This window comes from Tetrao urogallus (assembly GCF_951394365.1).
Source record: "Tetrao urogallus genome assembly, chromosome: 2".
NCBI lineage: Eukaryota > Metazoa > Chordata > Aves > Galliformes > Phasianidae > Tetrao > Tetrao urogallus.
Window position 1 is genome coordinate 16,376,984 of NC_136814.1, and position 18,072 is coordinate 16,395,055.

The following is an 18,072-nucleotide window of genomic DNA, read 5'->3' on the forward strand; positions in this document are numbered from 1 at the left end:
CTTCCTAATCTCAAGGAAGTTTGTGCCAGCTGACACCTGACTGAGGTGAGGGAGTGTTTCAGAGGAATCTTGTCAGTTCCAGTATAAATCAGCCTACCAGTAAAGAGGGGAAAAAAGCCTTTGAAGCCCCAAGGATTGTGGTTACAGTGCAAGGGATGGACTAGAAACCATGGGAGCTAAGAGGGTGTTTTTTGTTGTTTTTGTTTTTTTTTTTTTAATCTCAGATGTGTGTTTTGCAGCTAGAAGGTTTCTGTGGTGATGGTTGTACACTGTTAAGAGGACTTGCATGGAACAGGCACTTAGTTACGAAAACTCTTTCAGGTACTATTTTTATTCAAGGTCTTTTTATTGCTTGCCTCTCTTGACTTGCTGAGGAGTGTAGCCGAGCAAGTGCTGGAATAAAGCAGTTACACTAGGATAACCAGAGTGTGCTTTTTATATTTCCAGGGAAGTGGAGAATGCTTAATTGTAAAGTGTTTTACCTAAAATTCTTTGTTGTGAGTGGATGAGGAGGTTGAGGCCTGGCTGAATCTTCATGCAGAGGGGAACATGGGAGCCTTGGAACCAGTGACATTCTTCAGTTTCTTGAATCTGTTTCCCAGCTCTCTGTAGTCGAGACTGGTGATGTCCAGTAAAGCATCTGTCTGTTGATGTGGGTCTTGTAGGCAATAAAGGAACAGCATGAAGGAGGGTAGGGGTGAGGAAGTGTGGAAGTTATTGTGGCATTGATTTGCTTTTCAGTGTGGCTAAGTGACTGGGCTCTGGTGTGCTTCAGCTCTGTATGTTTAAAAGATGCATGGTTATAGCAGTCTGCCTTTGCTAATACACAGTATAACGATGGTACAGAACAATAGAGAACTGCCATTTTGATGTACAGATTCTTTGTCTTCTATGAATGCTGGCAGTTAGAGGGCCACCTGCTTATCAACGAGAAGGTACAAAAAAAGCAATTCAAAAATGCAAGTAATTTGGAGATGGCCACGAAGGGTTAATAAAAGGGAAACAAAGCATGTCTTGGTTTTACAGTGTCTTTGGCTCTGAAGGTAGTAGGGGGAATATTCAGAACGAATCAGGACATTTGGTAGATTTGTTGCGGCTCCCCAGAGCAGTGCCAGAATAAATAAGAGGTTTGTGTGGAGGTGGATGCTGAGAGTGGTGGTTTTCCCAGTAAAAGCTCTTGAGGAACGGTGTCGTTCACTCGCTGGCTGACAGAAGCACGGGGAGCACTTTCGAGTACTGCTCTGCTTCTGGGTTTGCTGTGCACAGCAGGAGCCGTGATTTGGGTGGAAGGGAGCAAAACCTCTTGGGGGAGGGGGAGAAAGAAAAAAGGATGCCGTGGCACCTGGAAAGGCTCTGATGAGAACTAACGCAGCGGTGATTTCTGAAAGCTGTTACGGAAGGGGCTGGTCGCTGCACCTCCTCCCTGCCCTGCTGCGTGTAGCTGACGCTCAGCATCCTATGGATGCGGGAGAGACCTGAGGATGATAGCGCATCCTCACGGCGGGAGGAAGGGGCCAGGGACCCCCCCCACCTCTCCTTTCGGCGGGGTGGGCGAAGAGAGCATCGCGTAGGGCTGCGGTAGTGACAAAGGGTAACACCCGCCGTGATGGCGGGGAAAGCTGAGGGGCCGGGGGCGGGCGGAGGGGCCGTGGCGGCTCTGTGGGGAGAGCGGCGGCGGTGGAGGTGGTGGCGGCGCCTCCCCCTCCGGCCCCGGGGGCTCGCGGTGACGCAGGCTCCCGGCGGAGCCCTCCGCCCCCGCTCCCCCTTTTAAATAGCGGCGAACCGCCGCTCGGAGCCGAGCGAAGCGGAGCATGGGGTCGCTGGCGCTGCTCGGCCTCCTGGCGGCCGCCGCCCTGGCAGGTGAGCGGGGCCGCGGGTGGTGCCTGCGGGGGGGGGAAAGCTGTGAGAGACGGGGTCCGGTGTCCTCGCCGCGAGGGAGAGGAGGGTCAAAAGCCCCTGAAGGAGTTCACGTTATTGAAATATATATGTATAATACATATATAGGGGACGGGTGACTGGCAGTACTGGCGTTCTGACTGTGCAACCCCCTGCCCCCGCAGCTGGGGTTCGCCCCGCACAGAGACGCGAGCCGGGGGCTGCGGAGGAGAACCAGCAGATGCCCGAGGTCCCAGGCGAGGGATCTTTACGTTCTGGATGCCGGGGAGGCTTGGGCGTTAGCGCTGAGGGGAGAGCAGGTGGAGTGCCGTGGTACTTCAGCACGGCGTTACTCCGGCACTGCCGCCTGTTCGTGCCGTCGGGAGACAACTTTGAAGGAGCAGGTCTACAGCTTTCATTAACAGCTCTTGGGGTTTTTATTTCTTTCTTTTTGCGTGCAGCGTTAAATATTGAAACCGAGCCGTGAAATTGAAATTAAACACAATAGGATGGGGCAGTTGCCTCTTTGTGTGGCTTTTCGCTCTCTTGTTGAATGAAATCTCAGCCGGGATCAATGAACTAAGGAGCTTAGGGCTAAGGATGGGTGGAGCACTAACTTCAAGAACTTTCTAGTATTTCTTCTCCAAAGCAATATGTTGAAGTTTCCGTGATCTTTCCATAGGAAAGATTCTTCCTGAAATTTTGGTAACCAGTGGCACTGCGTTGAGTCATTGGCACTGTTGAAAAGATCCGTGTGAGGATTTTAACACGGACCCACCAAAAGGTCTGCCCCGATTGTGGAGGTGCAAGCAAAAGCCATGTGAATTTGTTCTGTGAATTTGCTCTGTGTTATTTTCAAAGGTGTAAAGAGTCTGCATTTCTCATCCTCTTCAGTGATGTTCATTTTGGCACTTTTGCAAAATGAATTAATCTGATTGTAACTGCCTGGGCAGATTTGATTCAGGAGGTGGAAGCTTACCTGGAGCTGTCTGTAAGGGCAGGGCAAAGGTTTTGTTTTCAGTGTGCCCTGACTTTGTTTCCTCTGCACAGCTCCACAGCAGTACCATCTGCAGGTCCCCATAAGCTTGGTGAATGGGTACACTGCCACCAGGCTATGTCAGTAGTGCTGGCTGATAGCTTTGCCCTGCAGTCTGGGCAAATGTGGAGGGGATGGTGAAGGTACTAGCTGCCATCTACAGCTGGCAGGAGACCCAGGGAGAGCTCTTGTCAGCTGGCTCAGGTGTGAAGTGGGGTTTGCGGACTCCCCATGGACTGCCTCTCTCAGCTCTGGCAAAGCAGCTGCTTCAGAGTGTTATTCCAGGCCCTACAATGAATCAGATACTGTTTTTTGTCCACCTGTGCAGGCTAATGTGATCTATGTCCAATACTGTTTCTTCTGATACTGTTACAATAGCCTGATGCAGCTCCTTGTGCAAGTCAGCTTTCACCATTAAACAAGCACTTGCTTTAATGGTCATTAATGTAACTGTAAATCTCCTTGGAGAGATGACTTTGAAATGACAGAGATAGGCAGTCAGCACAGCCTGACTGTATATTCACGTACCACTGACGTAGTGCATGAGAGGCAGCCTGAAGTCAGCATCTCTAATAGTAAACAACGTTCAGAAGCTTGTCTGTTCCAGCACTGTCACTCCACAGGACAGTGCACCTCACAGGAGGACTGCTACTAAGGACAAAATCAGGTGTTTGCCCATGTGCATGTCCTGATTTCTCACGACACAAGGAGCCTTGTCAAGAAGAGGCTGAGTGGTAGGTCATCCCCTCTGCTTTTCATAAGTGCAGTGTCTCCAAGCTTTAAGAAATGTGGAGAATAGATTTTAGTAGATACCTTTTCTTTCCTTTTTTTTTTTTTTTTTTTTTTTTTTTTTTTTTTTTTACTAGTAGTAGGGTCTCTGCTGCCCTTCTGCTGCTTCATCCTTTTTCTTCATGCTCAGATGGAGAATGCAGGCAAGTGAGACTGCAACAGTGTCATCAATGTGTAATGCAGTAGTTATTTGCATAACTAGGTTAGTAAATAAAGTAACCTAAAACCTGCCTAGTTCAGCACTGAGTGCAACTAACACTGGAGGAGTGGATTGGCTCTGCATAGCCAATCTCCCCCGTGCACCACCTGGCGTTCTGGGAGGATGGCTTGGTTAGGGATGCAGTGCTATTTTAGAGAGATCCCTTCTGTGCTACCTCATGTGGGTTCCCTTTTCTGCAGTTGTATACTTGGGCTGGAGAAGCACATTCTTACATATGTGTTTCAGGGAGCAAAAATAGAAGATGGTAGGAATATCAAGAGAGCTATTTGCGTACTATTCAGATATTATGCAGAATTAGTGGAATCAGTGCTCAATATCTACAGAGTGGAATCTGTGTTTGATATCTGCTTCCTCTGCAGATGGAAAAGAAGAAGAGTTTTGCTGCTACAGAAGTTTAAAGTTGCACACTCCTCTCCTTTGCAGTAAACTTCCTGGGGAAAGTGTCAGTTTTACTGGCATGGGTGTCCAATCTTTTGGCTCACCTCAGCTGTGTTGAGTGAAGAGGAATTTTCTGGGGCTGCATCTACAAAGGTTGCTCCAAAAGTAGTGCCTCCTAATTATGTGCATGGAATCTACAACAGATGCAAAGAGCACAATAGCAGTATTTAATAGAGCAAATTCTGAGCTACAGAACACTCTTTTTCAATACAGTCACCATCATTAGCTGTGCATTTTTACTAGTGATGAACAAGAGTCTGCATGCTTCCTTTGCAACAATGTGCACCAGCAGAGGTGACCCACTGTTGCCACTGCTGAAACACGTCACTCGTCCTTTACTGTGCTGACACCCACTGTTTGGTTTCCAGAAACATTCAGCAAGTGTTGGTGAATGCCAACAGATGCAATTTTTCCAGCACTGAGGAATTCAGTTTCAGACCTTTGCTCATAGACACTTCCATGTCAGATGTTGTGTTGAGCTGCACCTCTGCTGCCATCTGTCACATGGCAACAAAATCTGCTCGGATATAGGTGGCATGGTTCAATGTCTACTGCCATACCATCTGCCTTTGACATCGTGGGGCAACATAATAAGGCAGGAGGCATTACTTTCAGAGCAACTCCACTGATTCATATTTTTTGATGTTCACAGGACTACATTTAGCCAACATATCAAAATCTGTAAATTTATTTGCCATAGCTTGAGCTGCCGCTGCACCAACTCCTGTGTCCTGGTTTCAGCCCAGATGGGGTTAATGGTGCACCAATATTTGGTTGGTGCTGAGGGGCTGAGCTACTTGGCATGGCAGATCTGCCACCATGATAATGTGGGGAAGGGGCTGGGCTGGGAGTTGGACATGCCTACTGTAAGGTAAATTGGCTTCTATTTTTCTCCATAACCTTTGTGTTCATTGGGTCCAGTACTATCCTACTCAAGCAGTACTGAAGAGAAGGTGATACTTGTAAAAGCTCCAGAACTGCACCCCAAGCTGTGTGTTTAGGTATGGCAATTATAATAAATGTAGTAACTCTGTGAAGCAGTGGTACAATAACTCTTGCTTTTACCTACTGGCTGGCAGAGTTGTTTATCTTCAGCAAATCTTTAGGTGGATAAGACTTGACAAAGTTTATTAATGCCTAACAGACAAGCACATTAACCAGCTGGAGGCATAATAAGATAAAAAGAAGAGGATAGACTCTTTAGCAGGCTCTCTTGTGATAGGATGAAAGGGAGTGGTTTCAAACTAAAAATAGGGAGATTTAGACTGGAGATAAGGAAAAAGTTTGTTTTATTTTATTTATTTATTTATTTATTACAAAGAGAGCGGTGATGTACTGGCACAAGATGCCCAGATAGGTGGTGGGTGCCCCATCCCTGGAGACATTCATGGTCAGGCTGGAGGGGCTCTGAGCAACCTGATGGAGCTGTAGGCGTTTCTATTTAGTGCAGGGGAGTTGGACTACATGGCCTTTACAGGTCTCTTCCAACTCTAATGATTCTATGATAATGCAGCACTGATGGCAAAAGTAAAGCAGCCTGAAGGTTTTGTTTACAGCAGGTTCTTTCCAAAGGCATATACCTTGGGCCAGCAGTAGAAGTGGTAAGGGGAGGTCTTAATTACCTGAAGTGTCCTTATGGTAGAGAGGAGCTGTACCACTACTTTCTGGCGGTTTTTTTTGTTGTTTCCCCCTCCCTGTTGAGCTTATAATGGACCACTTTGTGAATGGAAAAATCCGGGTGAAACAGTATTGTTCCAGAAGGATTAGGGCAGTAGTTGCTTTTCATATTTGAAGTGGTCTCTTGCTGGGGAGATGGTCCTGGTGCAAACTAAGCCCCTGCAGAAGGTGAAATAGGAATCTGGAAACAGACCTTGTTTCCTCTTCTTTCACCACCAAACAGGTACATCTACATGAATACCCGTTACTTCAGGCTCCATTCTTCGAGTGTTGCTTTTTGGTTTGGTTTTGTCTTTTTGTTTTGTTTTGTTTTTGTTTTGTTTATATTCTTTTAATGCTAGAAATGTTGGTGGCCCTGCTTGTGGCATGGATGTTGGAACCTGATCACCTTTGGCATCTGTTCCAACCCAACCTGTGCTATGATTCTCTCCTGCTAGGGTGAGGCTCTTCACTGCTTTCCCATTCTGAGGAAGAAAAGATAAAATGCAGCTGGTTTACTTACCCTACCAACCCAAAGTTCAAGCAGCCTTAATGTTACTTCTGTCAGTGATATGTGTGGTCCTGCTAGGAATAACAAGTTTGTAATAATTTATTTTTCTTACAGGTGTCGGCACAGTTCCAGTGGAAAAAGACCACATGGAAGAAATGGTGAGTAGCTTTAAGTCAGAGCAAATTTCAAAAAGTATCAGTCACATGCTCCCCAGTGTTCTGGCTCCTGTTTTCTTTTTAAGCTCTCAGGGAAATGTTTTTCTTTCAATTTTTTTTTTTCTTTCTTGGTTGTTGTTTGTTTGTTTTTCTTCTCCTACAGGTAAGCTTAAGAGATCATCAGTGATGTAAAGCCTGTACAAAGTGAAATGGTAGATTAAGAGTAAAGCATAATAGTAGAAAATGACTACAGTTGTTCTGTAATGGCCTTTCTAACAGAGTCCTTGCTTGTTCCTTGGAAAGAGGTTCTTAACCCGTTTGGTTAAATCTCCTGGCTACTATCAGGATTTCTAATCTGACCTTAGGGCCTCTCCACTGGTTGATAATGTGGCTATTTACATTAGTAAACAGCTGTAAATAGCTAGGAGCAGGGAAAAGATAATCAGCCATACACATATTTTTCTTGTCTCCTCCCATCCAGTTACCCAGGTTGTCAACCTAAGGAGCATCTTGGATCCAAGGATCTGAGTGCTTCTTTGCAACCAACAACTCCAAACTTGAAAACCATTTTGGATGAATTCATGCAGAAAAGCTAATTTGGAGGGCAGTTAGGATTAAAGTTGTTTGTGCCATTTTCAGTGCATTTCCTCAACATTTAGAAGACTCTCCAGTTTAAATGCGAAGTACAAAAAGAGGTGGTTCTTTAAAGCACATGCCTATCTAAGAAGACTTTGATTTTCACAGAGTAAACTCCTGAAACAAGTTTGTGGAGCATGTTGCTTATAAAGGCATTCTTTAGTTTATCCACAGCCCTAGCAGCACCTTTGCTTGGTCCTCATTTGGGCAGATCCTACTGGATGGTCCTCATATTTTGGATGTATTGTGGTGGTGTTTTTTCTGCTGGGGTTACCACATGTTGTTTGACACTCCTTTGTATAGAACAGGATGTTTTAACATACAGAACATACAAAAGGAGCCTGTTAACTTTGCATACAAAAGAGGAGAATAAATAGAGCTAATGACTATTCTCGTACTAATATATGAGTGAGAAGCAGAGCACTTTTTACCCAAAAGCATTGGTAGAACTCAGGGCTGCCCAATAGTATGCTTTGCTGATAACTATTAACCATGAGCTTTAATCCTAAACTAGCTTCACTCACTGAGAGGTCAAAAGCAGGATTTCTATTTTCACCATGAGAATTTGTCTGATTTTGTTTCTTCTAGATAACAAGGTGCATAGTGGAAGTTCTATCCAATGCTCTGTCTAAGCCAAATGCCCCACCAATTAATCCAGAATGCAAAGAAATCCTCAAGAAGGGTAAGTAAAACCTTATCTGAACTTGTGAAAGAGATTTGATGTTTGTTTATAAACTACAATTTTCAGGAGAGATTAAAGATTTTAATTTCACATGTAAGAATAATGTACTGGAAGTTATGTACTTTGTATTATTAGTCATGATGTGCCAGTCTTTTTGTCTTGCCTTCTACACGTTCATCATCTAAACTTAAGTTCAGAATGTCTTAAGTTCCAAGAGCAAACAACATGAATAGTCAAACCCCAATTTTAGAACTTATTCTGCTATTGTCACTGGTTTTTATTTCTAAGACTAAGGTGGAGTGAGAAGGGCAAGTTAGAAATATTCTTTAAAAAAGAAGCGTTTCAGCATTAGACTCTGGTTGGTAACACTGAGAAAACCACCTTTCAGGTGGATTCTGTCTAGGGTTGATGCCAGTGAACTGATGAATCGGCTTATGTGAATCTGTTGCCTCCTAATTTCAGTATCAGAATTCCCATTTCCCTCTCTCAAGTCTTTCTGGCTTAAAGAACAAGCAGTCTTACCTGGTAATGGTCAGTGATTCAGGGATTCCTAGCTGACATGTGGCTCTGCTTCAGCCATCTGCAGCTTCTGAGAGAACTTGAAAAGCTCCCATCTAGCCTGGGAAGTCAACAGGTGCAGCCAAGTTCCGACTAGGTGCTGAATGCATTCCAGAGCATAGGAACTGGCTTCGGCTAATCTCATTTTAAATCAACAAGGTGCCCAGTGGCAACTGAATTTGTGCCCAGCTCAGCAGAGGGACTCTCACTCGGGCTGTAACCAGCCCAGATGCAATTAAGTTTGTTATGGTGATTCCAGAGGTCTGGAGACATATGCTGAATACTCCCTTTGGGAACCCTGATTTCTGCTGAACTTGTTCCTGCAGCTGCCTCAGTGCAGAGGTATAAGCCTGCATGTGAAATGTGGTTGACAGTGTGCCAAACTGCAAAATGCATGTATTTTTTCTGCCCAGTATATGTTTATTTGACTACAAAACAATAAAAAGGCTCCTTGAACTTACCTGCCAGCAAGAAGCAGTAATGAAACTCATTTGTCTCATGCTTGTTTATGGAGGAAATATTGTGTGGCTCTAATACGTTTATCAGAAAAGAATGGGTTTTGAGCTTTAGGAACACATCTATCAATACCTGTCTAAACCCCAAGTTTCTACTTGATGCTGAATGTCATTGAATGTCACTGAATCTCACATGGCAGTGCTTGTTTCTGATAAACCTGTCTACTTACAGAAAATCGCTCATTGAAAGGAGAGAATAAGAATCATGTTTTTATCATTATACAGATATTCTCCAAGAACATCAGATAACGAGAAGCATTTTGCAAAGAATAAGCTATTTTTAAGTTTGTGTAGCTGTTGTCTGAACCCTTTTTAGAATTTGCGATCTGTTTCTGATGTTACTGAGGCTCAAGTGAGCTGGAAATGCCTTCATAGAAATATACTGTTACTGTTGTAGTCGGTCAGACTTGTTTAGGATTTTCAAAGTAATAGAAGGTGAGTGATTTGATTAAACATAATAATTGCAAAATAACGAGTTTATTTATGTGCAATCAGTTTAGTCTTACATTTGCTAAAAGCCTATTTTTACTACTCCTCATCTATATTTTTGCAGCTTGAAATAAATGTGTCTTTTTTGTCAGTAAACGAATGCAATAGCTATGACCTGACGTTCAAAGAATTCCAGATGTCATTGGTTCTTAGTGGGAGTGAGAGTCAGTTTAATTCTAAAAATGCCATCACAAATAAACAAAAGGGCCAAAGAAGAAAAACGATTCTGGAAATTTCTATGAGACTTTTAAAATGAGAAGTAATTCATGTTTTCAGGCAAACGTGCAAAACAGATGAAAATAACAATTATTAAGAGCAGAACTTAAATCAGTTCTTTCCAAATCTTGCTACTTTCAGGAGCCAGTTATATATGCAAACTGAAACAGCATTTCACTGGAGAGTTAATTTTCTTCATTAGGCTGCTTTTTTTGTTGTAGGTGGTAAAACTGATAGAGAGAGAAGTGAAGACAAACAGCTTGAAGCGAGACATTTGAGAGAGCCATCGGAGTTTGAAAACCCACACTCTGAAAGTGTGGAGAGGGAACAGAATCAGGCAGAAGGTGACTCTAAAAAGCGTGTGAAAGGAAGTGATGAAGAGAAGCTTCATCCTGGGGAAGGTAACAGCAAGGAAGACGAGGAGGGACAGCACATACCTGTTCGTGAAGAGAAACTTCATACAGAAGAAAAAAACCTCTATCAGGAAATCAGAAGAGAGGAGAACAGCTACCACAGTGAAGAAGAAAGCAAAGAGAGCAAGCAAAGTGATGGAGAAGTAGACCACGCTGTTCTCAACAAGAAGTCCCACTCTGCAGGCGTGAGCACAGAGGAGGTTGCTGAGGAGAATGATCATCCCCCCACGGATCACTGGCATTCAGAGGAGGGAATGCAAAGCCGTTACAAAAGAATTCATGAAGGTGAGGAAGAAGAGGCAGAGGAAGAAAGAAGTGAAAAATACCACCTGAGTGAGTCTAAGGGACGTGATTTCTCCCAACGTAATGAGCATGAAGAATCTGATGAGAATGAAGAAGTGGAGGAAGAAAAAAAGTCCTACAAACCAAAACGGTATCATGGGAAACACAGAATGGGTGATTCCTCTGAAGAGAATAGAGGCCGTGGGGGTGAGAAAGAGGAACTAGCTGAGGAATCAAACGTAGAGGAGTCTCATCTCTGGGACAAAAAGAACAACCATCAGAAACACCACCATGAAGAATCTGAGCAGCAGCATGAAGAGAAAAGTGGTTATCGTGGGAGGCATGGGTCTGAAGGTATGGAGGAGAAGAGGCGTGTGGGCCAGGGAAGTGTGGAGTACAGAGAGAGGTGGCAGCAGAAGGAAGAGAAGAGCCAAGAGGAAAATAAGAGGCATCACAACAGTGAAGAAAGTAATGAGAAATGGCACGAGGAGCGGAGACACCGTTCTGATGGAAGGGTGTATCGTGGCGATGAAAGTGAGGAAGAGCTGGACAGGTTTCACAGTGACAGCAGCAAGGAGAAGCAGCATCATGGTGGAGGAAGGCACCGCTTGTGGGACGATGAAGGTGAAGGGACACTGAAAGAATACACTCAAGAGCACAAAGGGCAGGCCAGAACACACTACAACACTGAGGACAACGTAGAGCAGCAGCACTACCCTGGTAACAGTGATGAGGAGGAAGAGGAAGTAGAAAAGAAACATTACAGCAGTGATCAGATAGAAAATGAAGAGGAGAATATGGAGCAAGGATATGCAGAGAAGGAAGAGTACAGAAGCCATCTCCCTGTAGAGAATGAGAAGAGAACCACAGCACCCTACAGCCCTCTATACCCACTTCTGTGGTGGAAGAGCCGGCACTTTGAGAAAAGGAACAGCGCAGGAGAGAGGCTTCCAGAGAGTAAAGAGGAAAACAGGCCCACCTTGAGTGAGAAGAATCTTTTCCCTGAATACAGCAACTATGACTGGTGGGATAAAAAGCAGCTCCTGAGTGCTCTGAACCATGGGCGCTCTGAGAAGAGGAATCTTAGCAAAAGGAACAGATATGATATGAAAAGGCAATATGACAAGATGGATCAACTCGCACAGCTTCTGAATTACAGGAAGAAATCGGCTGAATTCCTGGAATTGTACAATTCTGGAGAAGACATGAAGAAACGTCACGTAATCAGGAATGACAAAGGAACTCTGAGCCAGAGGCCTCTGACAGAGGAGGAGGTATGTGTACAAATGTTTCTTGGAAAAGGCATTGGAAGCTGATTTTACACGCTTCTAAATCCATTCCCAAGATGGCTGGTTAACTGCGAGTGGCAAAAACGCAAACAAGATTAAGTCACACTAAAAGCCAGATCTTCACTGACTTAAAAATGTTGCTGTCTTAGAATGAATTTAGTGGAGCTACCCTGGGGCACAGTTTATAAAATAAAGACAATGCGCATCCTCATTAGCTTCTGTCTGCTTCAAGACAGGGAGAGAAAGGAAATTCTTCCTTTCGTCTAGTATCTTTACACAATTAAAGATGCCCATTGCAACAGGAGCAGGGAGTAATTAAGCAGGCACCAGTTGGTGTGTTGGGATGTTTAACTCATGCAGCTGGAAAGTAAATTTTACATTTATTGAGATTCAGCTGTCTGTGGGGTTGATGTCCTGTCTGTAATTGCAGAGCAGATCTGGGCTCAAATTCACGTGCTTGATCAGTCATGTAGTTCCCATGTATGGGAATTTCTTTCTTGTTGGGTGTTCTGCTTCAGCGTTCAGGAAAACTGAGGCTGTACCCATCAGCAAGCTGCTCGTCTTGTACGTCACTGTATCTATTGCACAAAGCTGGACTGGACTGAGAGCAGTGGAGGTTTGACAGGAATTTATGTAGTTCAACCATGTTTACAAGTTATCACAATAACTGACTGCATAACTGTTATTCCCGTACAATCTGGCAATTTGGAAGATTTCCATCTACTGCACACCATGCTTGCTGTGCGCCGTAAGCCAGAACCACTTTGAGCATAAGGTTGTGGTCTCCTAAGGACTGAGGGAGTTTCACTGAGAAAGATGTGACTTCATGCTTCTAGGAGTGGCAGCTGTGAGGTAGCAGGAAGTCGCTACTAGATAATGCTTTTTATAGCTGAAAAGATCAAATTGTATCTCAGTCCAGCTCTCAAAAAGAGTAGCTTTATATTCTCCCCAGCACTAACTCAGTTAAAAGCATGAAATTTCCCCCAATCCATGAAGCAGGTGCTGTACTACCACTCACTTCCCTGCCCCACAGCATGTCTAGGACCTGTACACAGCAGGAGATAGTTCTCAGAGAAACTACTTTTGTCTCTAGTTTTCAACAAATCATTTGCTAATATTAATTACTAATTAATTAATTAATCTGTTAAATGTTCTTTTTGTTTTCGCAGGCGAAAGAGCTGGAAAACCTGGCTGCTATGGATTTGGAGCTGCAGAAAATAGCTGAGACATTTAATGACAACAGGAGAGGCTGAAGATGATCTGCTTTGGTGTTTCAAAGCTAGGTGTAGCTGTACTCACAATACCTGTATTTTTGTGGTAAATTCACTGCCACTGGATTGTTGTTTGCCCTAAAAACAAGAAATTCTATTTACTGTCCACTATAGTGTAGTGATTTATAAAGCTGGAAATGTCTTTAATTTGCTATTTTGCTATTGAAATTTGAATAGTGTGAATTTTAATATTATAACGTTTCATGCAAGGCAGATATTTTTAATATTGCTTGTGGAAATAATTGTGTTAGTGTTCTTCAGAAATATATGTCTGAGTTTGAAATAATAAAACTCATTGATTTTGGAGCAAACTTCCTCCTTGTTTATTTGGCTCACTGGGTTATTTCTGCCTAAGCTCTATGAGGTGAATAGGTTGTGTGCAGAATGTTCACTATTATTTTTAAAATTTACAGGGAGTCTGCCCATTCTTTTTATTCGCCAGTTAGGAGGAGCATGAAAGGTAAGGAAGAATCCCGACAAATTTGCTGTAGTACCTCAGAAATGTCCTGTGAATAACTTAGTTCTGTAAATTAGTCATTAAAGAAACAAAAAGGCTGCAACATAGCACATGGAAGAAGCTGGTAGCAGAAACAGTGTTACAGAACCTGTGTTAGAGTGGTGCTAATTTTGCACCATGTGAGTACCTCAGTAGCAGTAAAGTGAGAGCAGGATATGTTCTGTACAGTTTATTACACAGAACAACAAATACTGTGTGAAAGGAATAGTTTGGCAATCGCGTGTCAGTATGAAGCAGAAACAATACCATAATTAGCTTTAATTACTCCAGATATCTGGGGTTCAATTTAACTCATCCAAATGTGCTTTTTTTTTTTCTTTTTGCAGGCTTTCTGCTGTGACAGTGCTTTCGTATCAGTTGCTTGTGTAACACCAGATGCAAGAGGTGCTATACAGAGAATTCAGCTGAGCAACATTATCAGTAAATGTGCAGTCTCTCTCCTCCTACCTTAACCCATTTAATCCACCTGCTCACTAAAACACAGACATGCTCTCCATTTAATGGTAAGGTGAAAATGCAGTGAAATGCAGTGAAAATATTTGGTGAGATGCTGATCTGTGAACTGTCTGAGCATGTCTGTGCCTAGGGATTTTGGTAAGTGCTCCCAAATGTTTAATTTTGTTTGGTTAAGATATAGGAAGACTGCGACCTTAGAGAAAGTGGTAGTTTTGACTTCATAGTTTGACTTCAGTAGGACACTGATTTCACAAGGCATTTCCAACAACAGTAAGGAAAGTTAGAATGTGTCCCAGCTGCAGAAATACTTTGTTGTTTTCAATATCCAAGACTCTCTTAAAAATTTTACAGTACAGTAAATACAGTAAATTTTGCAGATTTTTTTTTTCCTGATCTGGTGCAAAAGAAAACAGACCTACCTGTGCATGCAAAAGAAAACGTGTCTGTGCATACTTAGAAGTAAATAACTTTAGTTGTAACACAGAAAGCTTTTTAAAGTTGTGCAAGTGTGTAATTCTTGTAAATGATTATTTTTTTAAAAAAGCTCAGCTTATACAAACATACATTCATGAATCAGCAATGTTTTGCTTAAAACTTACAATGTGGGGCTGACACCACTGCAAGCACTGAGAGTCAAACAGCTGTTCAGGCTGCTTCTGCCTGTTCCATTTTTACCTACGCATTTGCACTGCCTCTTCAAGACTTTGATGAGTAATGCTAGAATACTTTTTTAAACAGCCCTCTGATACCATTTATATTAATTCGCATTTTCAAAAAGGTCTGTTGTATGTTTTTGGCTTTGAGGCTGAATGATAGACCTTTAAATGAGTATTAGTAAGATGCAGAAATGTGTTCCATATCAAATGAAGCAGAACTAAGTGGCTTTGGTTTCTGAGTGTTTCCAGCTCCTGCTGTGTGTACCCGTGGGAAATAGTAAATTTTAATGTGTACTTCCAGTAAAACACAGCAATGGAAAACTTGGTGACTGCTACTTTCAATCTGTTCATATTTTCAGCAAATTTACACGGAGAAAGCAGTCCTGTGATTGAAGATAAAAGTAAAAGCAGCTACCTGGTCTTGTGGCAGTGATACCTTTACCAGACCAGGTCCTGACCCTGTCAGATTTTCTTGTTGTATCATAGAAGCTGAGGCTTGAGAACTTCAGTTGCTTTTTGAGACTGGACACTTCCAACTGTTAGAGAAAAGCTGAAAGGTGTAAACAGCACCTAGTTCTCCTTTGTCACTTTCATTGTGCAGAGTTCAGCTGAGATGAGTACTTTATGAGACAAAAATGCAGGCAGATACACAAAATTCCCTGATTTCCAGACACCAAAACAAGCTGCCCCCGTTTGGCTAAGCTGAACGTAACCACAGCCAAGACGGACGGTTCTGCTTAATGCACAGAGCAGTGAACACAATCTGGTACCTCAGCAATCGATATTTGTAGAGCACAGAAGACAGTGATGGAAGTTGCCCTTATCAGGCAGTCTGTGCAAGCCAAGTTCTCTACCTCATCTAAAGGATGTCTTCTGCAGAACTTAGTGGGCTGCTTTAAGCAAGCCATCTTTGGTTTAGTATCCCTGACCTTTCCTCATTCTTTAGAAGTCACACTACAAAACTAATTTAGAGTGGTTTATGTTCTGCACTTCCAGAAATGTAGTCTCTTGAATCTAGCAACAGTTACGTTTCTAAGTTGTACATACAGGTATTCAACTGTCACCTTCATTTTTTTCTCTACCTCTCCTTTTGTCTCTGAAATGTTCCTTTTCATGTTTTTTTTTCCTTCTAATTTGTTAAAGACTTTACAGGATGCACTCATTCTCATTTGTTCCAAATTTTTTTTACTTTGTTACTTTTAAAAAGGCTTCCTAGAGTTTCAGTCAATCATTACTTGCATTTCAACCTTTCTCTTTCCATTATAGTTTTTAGGATGATAATTGTGTTTCAACTGAACTGGGAAGGTTACATCAAGATGGGCTGTACCACAGTAATATAAGGAATATGTTTCATCAGTGTGAAATTAATAATTTGAAATATTTTACATGAAGTGCTTGATACCTGGTTTCTTATTATGTTTCAGTGTTACAAGCATTACAGCACACTTTGAAAATGCAGGACATTATTTGATACTGGTAATGCATGTGAAATGAAGTCAGCTTGTCTTTGATCTATACTAGCTTTCCAGCTATTTAAATATTTTTCCTCAAAAAAATTATTTTTTTTAAATTATACAAACAAAACATCCAACAGAATTTTCTTCAAGTTATTAATTTGTCAGGTTATACATGATAACAAGTGGGATTTAAAACATAAGGTACTGCTTAGCCCCAACTCTTATTGTGCAACTGTTGTGGTTCTGTGACCCCCACACCAGCTCAGTGCAGGTGGCAGAGGGAGTACCTATGGCTGCTTTACAGGTAAGAAAACTCTAGCAGTTTTTAAACTTTTTTGGGGGGTGTTTTTTTTTACCTCCTGCCTTACAGCCATTTCATAGTTTTCCTGCCTTTCACTAGCTTTTAGGCTCCAATCCTTAAATAGACTGGCTTACAGTTTCGTCACACAGCAGATGTTGGCTTCAAAGTCCCACTTCACCTTCAGCATGCACATGCAGCTGTAAAGGAGAACTTTTCCAACCTACTCCCCTATAAATTCTTGGAAAAAAAAGTTAAGAAAAGCAGTTTAAAAAAAAATCACAGTTACTAAAAGCCATACATCAGATTTCTATTCCATATGTATGATTTAAAATACTTAAACTGTATTAAAAGGTATTAAAGGGCAAAGTACAACAGATTATGTATGCACAGCAGTGAGGATATAGAAGAGAGGATGGAATCTACAGTCTTCTGAATTTTTCTGTCTTTTTTAATGAAAAGAGGGGAAAAAAAAATTGAAGACAGGTACACTAATTATTCACTCAGGAAAACTGTAGCTGCTTTACACAAAATATAACCCATTTTTATTTTGAGTTAATAGTCTCCTAAAAGAGCATTCTTATTAATATAGAGAATTTTACATCCTTATGAAGTCTAATCACTTGACCCCAAAGCTCCAAATTCCAGTCAAGCTGAAGTTGAAGAAAGGAAGCCCAATCCTGCTGGCTCTGAGTTCCCACATGCACCTAGGGCTCCCAACCAGTGGTTCAGCACCAAAGGTATTCTTTCCACAAAAGCTCTGCTAGACCTTAACTAGACTGTAATTTTCCCTCTTTTGAGAAATAAGAAAATAAATCTCATTAGGAAAAATATCCCACAGTTTAATTACAATGCCAAATGCAAAGGTAAAAAAGAAAAAGCTACACATTATGAAAGAATAAAACTGTAAAATAAATATATATACACATGGCAGTTTTCAAAATGGTCACATCTTAAACACAGAACAACTACCAGGAAAATGACAGGTAACACTAACAAAGATATTGGTTCAGTGTTTGGTATTTAATTTACTAACATATGCTTTCCCCTGTATTTATTTCAGGAAACACTGAGTCATTATATAAAGTTCTGGAATTAATGTTCTCTTTTTATTGCTCCTTTGGAAAGAAAAATACTTTTTTGTATGAATAATTTTTGCTGCTTATGCTGCTTCCTTAGATTACTCAATACTGCAGGACTCAGTGTCTAGAGAGGGAGCAGATCACTACACAGAACGTTTTACCCTGATTTTGTTCTAGGAAAATCAGAAGCAAAATTACTTGTGTTAATTCAGATTCATGTTTTAAAAACTACGTAATCATATCCAGTTTTGGCAACAAACAAGAAAAGACAAAGCATCAGTGAAAGCACTCATGTCCACGTTAACTTCTCAGCCTGACCATCAGGTCATTTCTTTGAGGTTCGTGTGCTTTCAGCGTGATGTCTGACACAGGTTTCCTTCCACCAGCTTATCTTCTCATTCTGACCATGGAAACTGGTATGGAGAGACAGTTCTCCCTACCACATAATTCTGCTTTTCATTGACTGATGTATGACAGACACTATTTCTGTGCTGTCAAGAGCAGAGAAACTGTACCTGTTATTTTACTAACCACGTATCTCCTGAGATCTGAAAAACAAATCAATTCTCCCACTG

The 18,072-nt window shown here is 42.1% G+C and overlaps 1 protein-coding gene across 1 annotated transcript; it reads left to right on the forward strand.

The window, feature by feature from the left end:
* Positions 1-1,811: 1,811 nt before the first annotated feature.
* Positions 1,812-13,013, forward strand: CHGB (chromogranin B; the record flags this gene model as incomplete). Its single annotated transcript, XM_079532528.1, has 5 exons — positions 1,812-1,860; positions 6,640-6,683; positions 7,905-7,998; positions 9,998-11,745; positions 12,930-13,013. The coding sequence occupies 5 exons, from the start codon at positions 1,812-1,814 to the stop codon at positions 13,011-13,013; spliced, it is 2,019 nt and encodes a 672-aa protein (XP_079388654.1).
* Positions 13,014-18,072: the final 5,059 nt, after the last annotated feature.